Consider the following 12,958-nt stretch of genomic DNA (forward strand, 5'->3'; position numbering starts at 1 on the left):
AAGTGTGAAAGAGTAATGCTAGAGAAACTAAATTAGTAGATAAAAATTTATAAACTAAATAACATGAAAGTTGATGAATAGATTATAACTTAGACGTTGATAAATATACTCATTCCTATTAGGAACACATCATTTAATGTACAAATTTTATCTACAAATTTATATTCCTTCATTACCCGACGTGGAAATACATGACTCGGCAATTGCAAAAGGAAAAATGAAGGGAGACGGAGTGGGGAAAAGGGTCAGGAAAACTGGACCATTAAATACGTGGCACATTCAGAACGTTTTGATTATTTTGAACGGTTTGGATTTGAAAGTTACGTATATTTCCGCAGGGTGAAAAGCATTTGCAAAGAGGACTCCCTTATATTTTCAATGCCGCCCCTTGTTTCGTCAATTGTCAGCAAAACGGCGTCGGACTGATCTTTTAGCCTCAGAAACTCTCTGCTCCTCTACCAGTAAACTACCCACTCCCACCGTCCTCCGCCACAGTCAAGCTTCCGGCCTCTGATCGCCTCCAAGAGAGTATAAGATGCAGAAATTGGGAGATTTCAAGCTTCCCCAGTTCTTCAATTACCCTCCGTACTTCACACTCCAACCCGTCAGAGACACCCGAGAGAAGCAGATACAGCTATGGAAAGACCTCATCCTCGACTACTGCAAAACCCACCACATATTCGTCATCGGATTGGAAGACCAAGACTTTCCGCTCTTCTCTAACCCCGCGATCGAGCGATCTCTCACCTACGAAGCCCGGGAAGCCTTCCTCTCGGCGTTGGTGGCGCAGGGCCGGGCGGAGTGGCTGGATAAAAGCCGCCGAAAGTGCCTTGTTTTATGGCATCGGATTCAGGACTGGGCTAATATTGTCCTGGACTTCGTCAAGGACAATGGGTTGGAGGATAGTGTGATGACGGTTGAGGAAATCCGAACTGGGATTGAATCGAGGGGGACGGAGCTTCATGGGATTGATCGGACGGTTCTGATGAGGGCTTTGAAGATGCTGGAGCAGAAAGGGAAGCTTGCAATCTTCAAGGGGACTACCGCAGATGACGAGGGCGTGAAGTTTTCGATTTGATTTTGGTACCCTTGGACTCTTAATCCAGGTTTAGGAAAAACCCCCATTTGTATTATGCTATGTTTGTTTTGATTAGATGAATTGGTACTTTTGTTCAACAGATGCTTCAGGCCTAATCAGTAATCGCTATGAGAATATGATTTTGGGGAATCTTCTTTTGTCTCTTTAATCTTTGCTGCAATCTACACAGGCATGCTTTTATTCATAGGTACAATAATGGTTATTTGCTTTCTTCGCTGTGGATTATGGTTTTCTATCGGTTTTTGGACTATAGATGCATCAAAGCATTTATCAGGTGCAATGTGATTGTTTACATGGTGTTTGTTTTATAGTGTGTCATCTAGATTCTTAACAAAGAGTATGCTCTATGAATTCTAATTAAGTTACCCTTTGACTGTAGTCGCTGAGCTTTTATTCTTTCGGTTTGATTTGTGTGCGGAAAGAATCAAATAGGTGGCCTGTAGAGATCTAGATTGTCAAGCATTGTCAAATGAAAAAATGGATTGTGAGATTTTATCCATGTCCAGTTTCCTCCGATTAATTCAAAGAAGAATGGAGATAAAATTAAGGGAAGCATGGAAAGCAGACGAGAAAAAGCTGACACTCTTTAACTCAGACCTGTCCTTAGAGTCATAAGCCTTTTTTCTTCCAGAAAAATGAAACTGGATGACAGAGTAGGTGATCATCTTAGCTCCAACATATAAACGTGCATCTTTTCAGGATTTCGACTCTTCCATGTGAAAAAGCACCGTAATCTGCTCCATTTCATCTCAGTTGCCATGATGGGCTTTCATATTATGGGGCACTTAATCCCTTTGTTACTAAAGTTTGAGGCCTTGTTCGTGCAAAATCATGTTCTTGAGCAGAGTAATGCTTATATTGGCTACTATCAGTCGTATTTTTATGTGTTTCCTGGTGCTTGTATCTTCTCAACAGCTTGGGATGTCTTTATTCCTGTGGGATCCTGCTTTTTGCTGCAATTGTTTACCTGCAGGCTGCAGCAGTAGTTTGGAGGGTGTTGTTTTCTTCCCTGTAGATTTAGTGGATCAATATTAGAAGGTGCCTGTGTCTAATAACTTGTAATTTTCCAGAAAAAAAATAGAACGGAGATGTGTGTTGTTTCTGTTCGTATGAGAAAATCTGCATGCTCGTGTGTGTTGTTTCTACTCTCATGTCTCTGATCTCCAGCAAACTCGCGTGCACATTTGTGGGATACCAGTTTTACTATGTGAAAGGACACCGTAACTTATCCCTTTTATTTCAGTTCTCATGCTTGCATTTCTTACTTTGAAGTACATGCTCCCACTTGTGCTTAACTTGCCTTGTTCTTGCAAAACTGAGAAAGCCAAGATGTCTCGTGTAAGAGTTGGCAGATGGCTTGAGGTGAATGAGATGACCGTACGTGTTGTCACGTTATTGGCTTTCATATTCCATCAACGTCTTCTCCAGCTTAAGTGATCCAAGCAGTTGCACGATCCCAACCTAATGGTTTCATGGGGTGCTGAGAAAATGGTATTCAATGTTTGTGCACTATTACACATCACCGGAGGCTTCATTTCTTTGTTTGTGAACTTCAAGCAGAACAAATTGCACATTGTAAAGCATTTTCTTTTTGGGCATTTAAGGTCCTTTGCCCGTCTAGTATTCGATGCCTTTCTTTTCCCTCAAATCAGCCTCAACATTTTTCTGAACTCAAAGGATAGTCCTCCTTGTTCATTTTACCTTGGAATTACTATTCTGGTGTACTTCCCCATGCATATGACCTTTACGGGGCTCAAACCTTTGATCCTATCCTCCATTGATCGTCCAAATTTGTGATTGATCGTCATACAGGTCATTTATCTGGTTCCTGGGATGTCATTGTTTGTTTTGTGGATCTGCTATTTGCTGCATTCATACTTGCAGCAGCAGTTCAGTGGACGTTGCATCCATCGAAGTAGATTGAAGGGACATGAAAGTTATGAGAAAGTAAGTTACAGTGTTGTTTGTGCTTCTGTTAGTATATAAACATAAACAGACTATTTACTTTGCATTCGGTATTGATTTTAAAGAGTTTCTTATTAGTACTTGTCATTCTTTAGGCTTGTGTTTCACTTGGACTTGGGTCATATTTCCATCATCTGGTACACTGTGACTAGACCTGTAAATGGGTCGGGTTTACTGGGTTTGGACCCGATCTGTTAATTTAACGGATCATCCAAACCCAACTCGTTAAGCTAATGGGTTATCCAAACTCAACCCGTTAATCTAATAAGTCACTCGTTAACAATTTTTATTTTTATTTTTTTTTCACATTTTGCATTCCAAAACAAATTACACATCTTTTAACCTAAATTACAAACAGTAACTAAAAGTCTAACATCATATACACACACACACACACACACACACACACACACACGTGTGAAAGAACCGCTACCACCAGCTCTGACGAGGCTGCTATGCCACATTGATCGAGCTTCCTCTTCATCTCAGAGCCCAGCGACTCGCTCCATAAACTTAAGATGTCGACAATGCTTTTCACATCCCGAGAAAGATCGGAATCCGAGACTCCCAACTCAGTATCATCATCATCTTCGTCGTCGTCGTCCTTGTCTTCGTCGTTAGCAATAGCAACATTGACATGTGATTCTTCTGCTGTGGAATTGTCATTAGCTGAGTTTGGAGACTTGGAGTGTGAGCTAGTCGAAGAAGAGGACCAAAGGAGGACGGGAGTAAAGAAATGCATTGGAGGTGCTGATTTAGTAGCAGGGGTTTCATTATTGACTATTGAAATTACACAAAAGCTCTCAATAACGGGTGGTTAACTGGTCTTGCGGGTTGATCCAAAATGACCCGTTATTTAAAGGGTTAACCCGTTGACCATCCGACCCGAATACTCATTTTAACGGGTCGGGTTGGATCGGATTTGAAATGCCAGGTCTAACTGTGACAATGAAAAAATTAATTAAATGGAGTGTTTTTATTTTTTATTTGTTGATTTGTTGATTTTTTTTGTTATCCGAGTGATAATCTAGCTAATTAATCTGTATTCGAAATTTCAAAGTTAAGTGTTGAGGGGTGCACACACTATTCTGGCCAATTTGGCCACCCTCATGTCTGCAAAACTAGGTAGTTTAAAAATTAGCGAAACTGGTCATGTTACTTTCCTGCTTAGTTGTGCAACTTAGTCTAAGAATGGGGGGATCAAGTCACATAATTGGGCATCAAACTCGTCATCCATATGAATTGAAACTAACCTACAAGTATAGATTGTAGTAAAGGGTGAGAAGATAAAGTGGGATTGAAATCGCCATCCACGCATTTTAAACCTAAAACTTTTCACCCAGAAGTGCCAAGGAATATTAACTAACATGTAGTAATAAGTGGCATATTATTTTATTGTGAGGTTTTGCTGATAAATGAATTTGGAGCGTACATGGGAATTTTTTATCGTTTGTTTGCTACTTGGTTACTAGGTTAATTTCATTCCAATGAAAAAAAAATGACGAACACGATTTTTTAGCCTCTAACACAGTTATATTTAATCAGGACAGTTGTTTTCTTTTGATTAATTTAATCCGATGGCCAAAATAGAGTTGTATGAAAGTTAAAATTATGTGTGAAAACTAACTCTCTCAAAACAATGCAATTGTGTGATAGAATAATTGAAATGAAACCAACATTTTGTTTTTGGCTTAAATATAAAAGACAATTGACATGATATAAATCATCCATTCACTTGCGATAACAATCTATATATAACAGGAGATTATTGTCTCGAACCTATGGCACATTTTAAAATGTATAACTTAGTACACTTTTTTTCGTCTTGTTGAAGGGCACGAGATATTGGAAGAAATTAAGCATATTATAGTTGTTGAATTCAGCCTCGAGGTTTCAAAACTTAGTTGATTGTTGGGTCAAATTTTGGCTTGGATGGCGAGGTAGAGTCCACAAGTGTATAGACACAAACAGTGCACAAACAATGGTAAAAATGGTGGTGTTACGAACATTAAAAGTTAGACGGATTTGTTATGTTTCATCTCTTAATGCTAACACAGCTCTCAAATTCTTCTACCCAACAAAGTTCAACTCATTCGAAGTCTAGTGATTGGTTATTGGTTCACATTGACTAGCTTAATAAATAAGAAAGGCCCAGTCCATTCAATTTGTATAAATTATTAAGCCCGGTCCACATTTAGAATCACACTAATTACAGTATAATAGTTTGACTTGGTTTTAGTCTTAACAAAATCAAACAAATGTCAAAAGATTTGATTTGAAAAGTTCAAGTGTAAATCCATTTTTTTGGGGGTCAAATTACAGTTTACAATAACAAAACTCGATTATTACTACCTTATTTTCTTCTAGTATATCAAATCACTCTATACTTTACCACTTAGTAATACGATCTAGTGGTATTTATCTTCATTTGTAAGTGAGAGATCTTGGATTTAGTTCTCGTTTTTGAATCCCATTATTGCTAACCGATTGTGAGGGTTAGCCCACTCCCCCACTCCTTTATTGTAAAATGTAGATAATATCATTTGTTAAAATAAAAAAAAAAAAAGAATTGTTATTAACATTCCAAAATTCTCATTTTACAATCCAAACTTTCTATATTTAAAGGAAAAAAATGCACTTGTGAGGAGTGTAAAATTAAAATTTTAAAATGCCAATAACGCTTCTAAAAAAAAGTCACTCTAAACTTCAAAGTTTTGTAACTGTAGTTGCAGTTACAATTCAAATATCTTGAGTGGTCTCTAACTCTCAAATTCAGCATCTTTACCTAGTTATGCGAGTAGTCGGTCCAGGTTGGTTTATAAAGGCTGAAAATCGTAACCAAAATAATTAATTATGATTCGATTCAATTTTTAAATCATGACTTTTCTCTTGTCAAAACCAAATCAAACTGACCATTACTGCTTGGATCGGCCAGTTTGGTTGGTTGTTTCAGATTGACGTCCTTTTAAACTTTACATCCCATTAATAAGTTTTCTAGCCATTACGAAAGAAGGGAGCTTGGCTCTTTAAGATTAAGGAGTTGTTCCTCCCCAATTTATTTCGAGTTCGATTCATAAAATTACGTGTTTATCATAAGAACTATTTATATTATAAATTATTTTGTAAATATCATCTCTATAAATAAATTAATTAAAATTAAGTGTGCTTTAACAGTAGAAAATAGATAAACGGTTCATAATACTTTTATCAAATCCGTTCATTTTTTTTTTATAATTTAATAACTAAACGATATAATATTTTACTTATGTTTTACAAAAATAATCTTTATAGAGTTATATATAATATTAATAATTCTAATTATAACTTCAAAATTCTATAAATCGGCTACGAAGTGAATTGAAGAGAAACTCCACTTCAATAGCGCCAAGTTAATTCTTTCAATGAATGTTTAAAATTAGAAGAAGAGAAGTTGACAAATTCGATACCGAATTAGACTACTTATTGTACGACTTAGCCAAACTCTCTCTCTTAGTATAAAAATATTGTTATACTGAAAAAAAAAAAAAAAAAAAAAAAAGTATTACTAGACCCACCCCATTGTCTTATTTCTTCATCCCATTATAATCTCACCCACTATAAAAATTTAAAAACAAAAATCTTATTTTCCCACCCTCTATTATTCCAAAAATAACCTTTATCACAACACTAGCACCACACCATCGTTATCTTGTTTCCACCTCCAGTCTTCCCTGGAACTTCCTTTAGCAGCAAAACGCATCAATTAACCAACCCAAAATCCCAGAATCCAATACCATTTTCTCAATCTTGTCCACAAGCTATGCATTTCTAGATTTTGTACTACGACAACAAGTCACTTGCACTTGTAGCAACTATCAAGCAATGAAGTTCGGGGTAATAAAAAAAAACAAACTAAAAAGTTAATCACCGCCGTGATGACACTTTCAATCTCCACAACCATTCAAATTCAATGTAAATTGAAATTTAAGCCCCAAACGAGAAGTGACTTGCCCCAGAGGAGAGGAGCACTCCTCTTGCCCTTCCTCCACCACCACAACTTTGTCGTGCTCCTCTTGAGCCTTCGTGCTTCCAGCTGTGGTGGTCAGTGCAGAAGCCGAAGAAAAGAGAGATGAAAAGGAACAGAGAAACGAGGATGAAGAGAGACGATGGGGGAGAAATGGGTAGGGATTTAAAAGTCTTTTTATAAAATTATAAACATGTTATTGATACTTTTGAAATTTTTATTAAAATATGAATGGGAAAATAGGATAATAAGATGAGATTATCAGCACATAAAAAAAAATGAGAAAGAAGAGAAAAAGAATTCTAATGAAACTACATATTCACCCTCGACAGAATCCAATATTTACTCAAAAGTCAAAACAATCCTCAAAAATCCCCAAACCCAATCCCTTTACCTCCTCCCCTTTCCTGTCTCCACCCACAAAACAGACACCAAAAGCGAACACCGTTACCAGCACCACCACCAAAGCCATGTTAGCCTCGCCATCATCCTCCCTCCGCCACCCAATCGTCCACCACTCTCCCCCATTCCACTCTAAAACCCTAACCATAACCCTAACCCTCACCCCATCAACTCTCAAATTCCAACCAAACCCAAAACCCCAGTCCCATCTCCACATCACCAACAGCAGCAGCAGCCACTGTCTTGTCGGAAACCACTTCTTCCTCAGCCCCAAACGGTTCCCGTTCGTTGTCGCCGCGAGCAAATCCCCGGGAGTGGACGAGCAGAAGTTCAGCCAAGAAGGGTTGGTCACGGAGTCGCTCCCCAACGGTATGTTTCGAATCCGATTAGACAACGCCGACACTATCATCGGCTACATTTCTGGGAAAATCCGAAAGAAATTCATTCGAATTTTGATCGGAGACAGAGTTAAGGTTGAGGTCAGCCGGTACGACACCACTAGAGGTCGTATTGTTTTCAGGTATAAACAGGATGACGACCCAAGCAAAAGAAAGATGAAGAATTCCGAAACGAAAAATAAATCCAGGAAGGATCCTATGGACTCTCCCTAAACTAATATTTGTTTTTGGTTTTTTTTTTCTTTTTTTTTGTTGCGAGTGACAGTGAAACATTTGTGTTATGAATTGTGAATGCTGAGAATTTGTTTTGTGTTACGTAATTTGAGGTTGGGCACTGAAATCTCGATTTGGGTTGCGAATTCGAATGTAGATTCTTGTGTTTGTTATCCATGGTTTTGGTTTTGGTTGAGAAATTGTAGTGAGAATTGATCCTATGGAGAAATCTTGGTGTAAACAAGAGTGGTGTTGCAAATGTAGGTAAGGAGAGTAGTGTTAGATTTCTGCTTCTGTCCTCAATGACATCTTATTAGGCGAAAAATTTTCGATGTTGAGGGAGGGGGAATCGAGCACAGAAACTCGAGTGCATCCAAGAGTGCGAATGCATTTGTTTTGTAGGAACAGTGGCATGATTTTCTGGTTCAATCTTCTATTCGTATGACAATAGAATGCATCTTTGAGAGGACTTGGATTCGTCGAGTTTTGGTCATTGTGTTCATCAGTCATTCTTCGATCAGGGGTCTCGGATTGGTTCAGTGAGTTACGGAGTAAGATGGTTGTCCCATCTCCCTCTGTTCTGTTTTACTTTGCATATTTTGGAATTCCAACAAAGCTCCTTAACAATTGTCGTTCATGAATTTTGAGCTCAAAACCCTTGTCAATAAAAATAAAGAAGTTTTCCTAGAAATCCTCCATTGAGGAGATTGAAGAGAATTATGTGCATCATGGTTTTATGTTTAATTCGTGTCATTTATCAAGGCTAGGACTCTTTAACATTCTTTTTTTTCTTTTGAATAAACGATATTGTGTATGTTAAGGGGAGGGGGTGGGCTGAGCCTGACAATGAGCTAGCAATAATGTGGTTCAAATTCGCCTTTAGCGGGAATTGAAAATAAGACCTTTCATAACATTGCTACACCAATTTTTGCACAAGACTTTTGAAATGCATATTCTAACCTTGTCTGGAAAGACGTAGTCGTTAGGGTTGTAAGCTGTGGGCCTTTGGTCCTGCGTACAGGCCTCTAGGGCTTAGGGCTTTCCCTTACTCCTGACTCCTGAGGCCATTTGAACCAGTGGAATTATCATGAGTAGATTCATTCCTAAAGATACCATTCCGCGAACCTAAGGGGACAACGAGTACATAATTTTGGAAAAAAAGTCACACAAAAATTATATTTGGCAATACTTGTACGTACGTAATACAATTGCCGTCTTGACTCGTGTCAATGAAGTCAATGATAGTTTTTGACAATTGTTACTAGTACTCCAAAATAGTCATCTTCCACATCAAACTCCCACATGACGTCAACAGATTAGTATTTGGTGTATTGAGCTACTTAGTTCCTTTTTATGATTTGACTTGCTTATCCATGGTTAAATCTTGGTTTATTTGTTGACGCTTCTGGTTTTTATGAAGTGGGATCTTTGGTTATGGTAAATGGATGATGGCTTGTTTGTTGTCTAGGATTAGGTTGGACTGGAAAAATCATAAAATTCAAGGTATATTTAAGGCTATATTAAATGCCTTTTCAGTCTGAACATATTAGAAGGGATCAAATATATATGTCGCAAACTTATCTCTTGTAATCCTATTACATAATCAGAATGCTTCATTTATGAGTAATTCGTCTTCTACCTTCAACTCGACAAAATTTCTTGTCCAATCTTAAAAATGGAATGCAGGCATGCTATTATTTGATGGGATAAAAAAAAAAAAAGAAGTTTTCCTCTGGAAAATAGTCGGAAACTTGTTCATAAAACAACCACGTTTGAAATTTTGAGTAATTTATACAACATGAATGTGAATTACAATGTCAGATATCTACAACAGAGTTTCGACAAATTGGGCAAGTTAGATGGTTCTTTAACCAATGATCAATACAGTCGGAATGAAACATGTGTTTGCACGCAAAAACACGACAGAACTCGCCGTCCACAAAATCCTCCAAGCAAATGGTACACCGGTCACTGCAGCAACTCGATGCTATGTCCCGGCCACCTTTGCAGTACGTCAAAGGCGGTGGGAGGGCCTCTAGGGCTTGAACTTGGAGAGCCTGAGGCCTTTGTTCTTGCCCTTCCTCCATCACCAAGTCCTCCCAAACTCTATCTAGCACTTCCATTAAAACCGTGTGGAACAATGTTACGATATCTTGTGCAGGTGCTTGTGGCAATGTGTCTTGATCATGGTGATGACGAAACCGGTCGTCTCCACCTTCAAATTCTTGATCGCTATGGCTTCTGTTTGGAAGCCAAGAAAGTATGGTTCCAACAATGTGATGCATCAAGGCAATGAGAAACAAAGCCGCAGTGCAGAGCGCTAAGTTGCGGATCCGAACTACAAGGCGGCTGAGAGTCGTTAATTTTGCTTGGCCTAGAAGAAACAAGAAGCCTGCAATTCCGAATGCAAAAATGCACGATAAAAAACTAAAAGGATTATGAGGAGATTGATGAAGAATTCTGGGATTAGAAATCATGGTGTTCATGATGAAGAACGTACCCTCGGTCGTAGTCCTGCAGTATTTTTGGTTTCTTGTTTGTTATTTGTTCATCGATGAAGTTGTTTTTCCAGAGCTGCCAAAACCCTTCTGGGAATTATTATTTTTGTTATGCAACTAATTAATTAACGTCAAGGTAGAGCAGGACACTAGAACCACAACTCTACTTTGTTCTGGATGCATTCCAAAAATAGGTGCACTTTTTTTTTTTTTTTTAACCACCAAGGTAACGGCGGAGGTGAAATTTATTTTACTATGCCAGTAATGGCTTTGCAGTTGGGCACCGGCCGCCGCAACGGCAGTCGATCTGCATGTATGTTGCATGTTGTGAGGGGAAGTTACGCTATAACCAACACTTTTACTATTTAGTTTCCCGAGGGTTATCTCAATTTCTTAATTTTATCATAAACCTAATTGGTTACTCCGGGTTACTTGGAATTACGTAACTAACCAAAGAATTAACAAGTAAAACTTGAGAGTTTAGGCAGGAACATAATTTATGACCTCAACTAATAGGAATCACGGGAGGCGCAAACATTAGCCAAACTCGGTCGCTAGACGAAATGGAAACACCCAAATACGTACTACGTTTGTCTTGTGAAGTATAAACAAAGGTTATTTTATTAATACTTCACAACTTTTTAGATGAAGTCTAAATAAGTGTTATTTTATTTAAATCTCGAAATTAGTCCAATTCTAAAATCTTGATTGAACAATATTTGGCTACTTAAAGATGAGTCGGAATTCCTACTCAAAATTGTTCATTGTCAAATTATAGAATTTCTTGTTTATAATCAGAACCGTTCATATTATAAATTACCATATAAAGATCACATCTACAAAAAATCAATTAAAACTAAGGTCGTTTAGTCATTAAACTATTTAAAAACAAATGAACGGTATTGGTAAAAGCATTATGAACCGTCTATGTATTGGCTACAATAGATTGACTAAACGACCTTAATTTTAATTAATTTTTTACAGAGATAATCTTTACAATGTGATTTTGATCATAAGTACAAAACTTCATTACTAAAACACTAAGAATTTTGAGTAGAAGTTCCTACTTATCTTTGAGTATCCAAGTATTGTTGATCTTGATTTCGGCATGCATTTATGAAATTCCATTTTTCAAAACTTTTTGAATTGGAGTTGGAAATATGTACTTTCTTGTCCAATTCGACACAAGATTAGGCCTGGTGTGAACTTAAAACTTAGTAAGCCAGCGTATACGTCAGTACTTACTACATGGGTATTATAAAGAATTCTCACAAGCATCAATATAAAGAAACATTTTTTCTAGTGAAATGTAAAAGAACAAAAGGTATTATATTTACAAGTAGATAATACTTGGGTACTCACTAGTAAGTACTTACGTCAAATGATAAATTCACACATATTTTATTATTTTAAAAAATAACAACGTATCATTAAATTTTGGAAGTACTTTTACTCAACACCATAACTATGGTATATGCTCGTCATACACTTCATCATCTGACACATGTTTTTTCAACTTTGGTTAACTAATATTAAATGTTCCTTTTCCAATTTCGAACAAAAATTAACTATGATTAAGTGAAAGATTACGTGTCAGATAATGAGATGTATGGTGAGCATACATTATAGTTTATGGTGATGAGCAAAAATACACCCTTAATTTTTCTTGAGCATTAAAAACAAGAAACACGTGACATTTTTTTATTGGACCAAACCAAAAGATGAGTACATATATAAAATATTCACTGGTGAGTATGTATTATCCTTTTCAATTTACTTTTTCTACAAATAATATGGGATTGAAGATAAAATGTGCACATCCTTTTACGAAGCTGAGAAACCAATCAAGCATAATCAAGGGGAAAATCGAGCATAATCATACTCAAACACACTTAGTGCGTCATTTATGGGAAAGAGACTTGAATGAAAGAAACACTATTATTTGGCGTTCCAAATCAATCACGTGTTGTTGTGTATTGAAAATTTTTCATTTGTCAATAAGCAATAGATTTGGGATGCCGGATCCTTTGTCTCCATTTCATGTAAGCCATGAGATGCAACCGAATGGACATCGTTTGAGACACAAAAGCTCCTTGAAAATTCATTTTCAAAAACTTCGCATGAGATTGAAGCACTATCCAACCCTGGATGAGAGCAATCCTCAATTCCTCAACATTATTTGACCGCCACCGTCGTACTTAAGTGGCCTTGAAACTTGGGAACTTTGCTCGAACCACCTAGAATTTGTTACTAACAAACATCTAGTCCGTCCACCTGACCTCGTCGGAGAACCAAACCCCATCGCAACTTACTTTGACAAATCTATGGCCTCGACGTTGCCAATATTGGAGAGAGAACGGTGCTCCACCATGGTAGGCTC

At 37.4% G+C, this 12,958-nt stretch overlaps 3 protein-coding genes across 3 annotated transcripts; 2 read left to right on the forward strand and 1 right to left on the reverse strand.

The window, feature by feature from the left end:
* The first annotated feature begins 364 nt into the window (after nucleotides 1-364).
* LOC137742577 (vacuolar protein sorting-associated protein 25) lies at nucleotides 365-1,228 on the forward strand. Its single transcript, XM_068482487.2, has one exon. The coding sequence runs from the start codon at nucleotides 536-538 to the stop codon at nucleotides 1,076-1,078; it is 543 nt and encodes a 180-aa protein (XP_068338588.1). The 5' UTR covers nucleotides 365-535; the 3' UTR covers nucleotides 1,079-1,228.
* Nucleotides 1,229-7,409: 6,181 nt separating this feature from the next.
* On the forward strand, nucleotides 7,410-8,253 carry LOC137743543 (uncharacterized). Its single transcript, XM_068483459.2, has one exon. It carries the CDS (start codon nucleotides 7,538-7,540, stop codon nucleotides 8,078-8,080), a length of 543 nt encoding a protein of 180 aa, XP_068339560.2. The 5' UTR covers nucleotides 7,410-7,537; the 3' UTR covers nucleotides 8,081-8,253.
* A 1,644-nt stretch (nucleotides 8,254-9,897) lies between these two features.
* Nucleotides 9,898-10,566, reverse strand: LOC148693212 (uncharacterized). The gene has a single exon (XM_088679382.1). The coding sequence runs from the start codon at nucleotides 10,564-10,566 to the stop codon at nucleotides 9,898-9,900; it is 669 nt and encodes a 222-aa protein (XP_088535508.1).
* Between the last annotated feature and the right edge of the window lie 2,392 nt (nucleotides 10,567-12,958).

This window comes from Pyrus communis, chromosome 11 (assembly GCF_041283825.1).
Source record: "Pyrus communis isolate YQ-2024b chromosome 11, ASM4128382v1, whole genome shotgun sequence".
NCBI lineage: Eukaryota > Viridiplantae > Streptophyta > Magnoliopsida > Rosales > Rosaceae > Pyrus > Pyrus communis.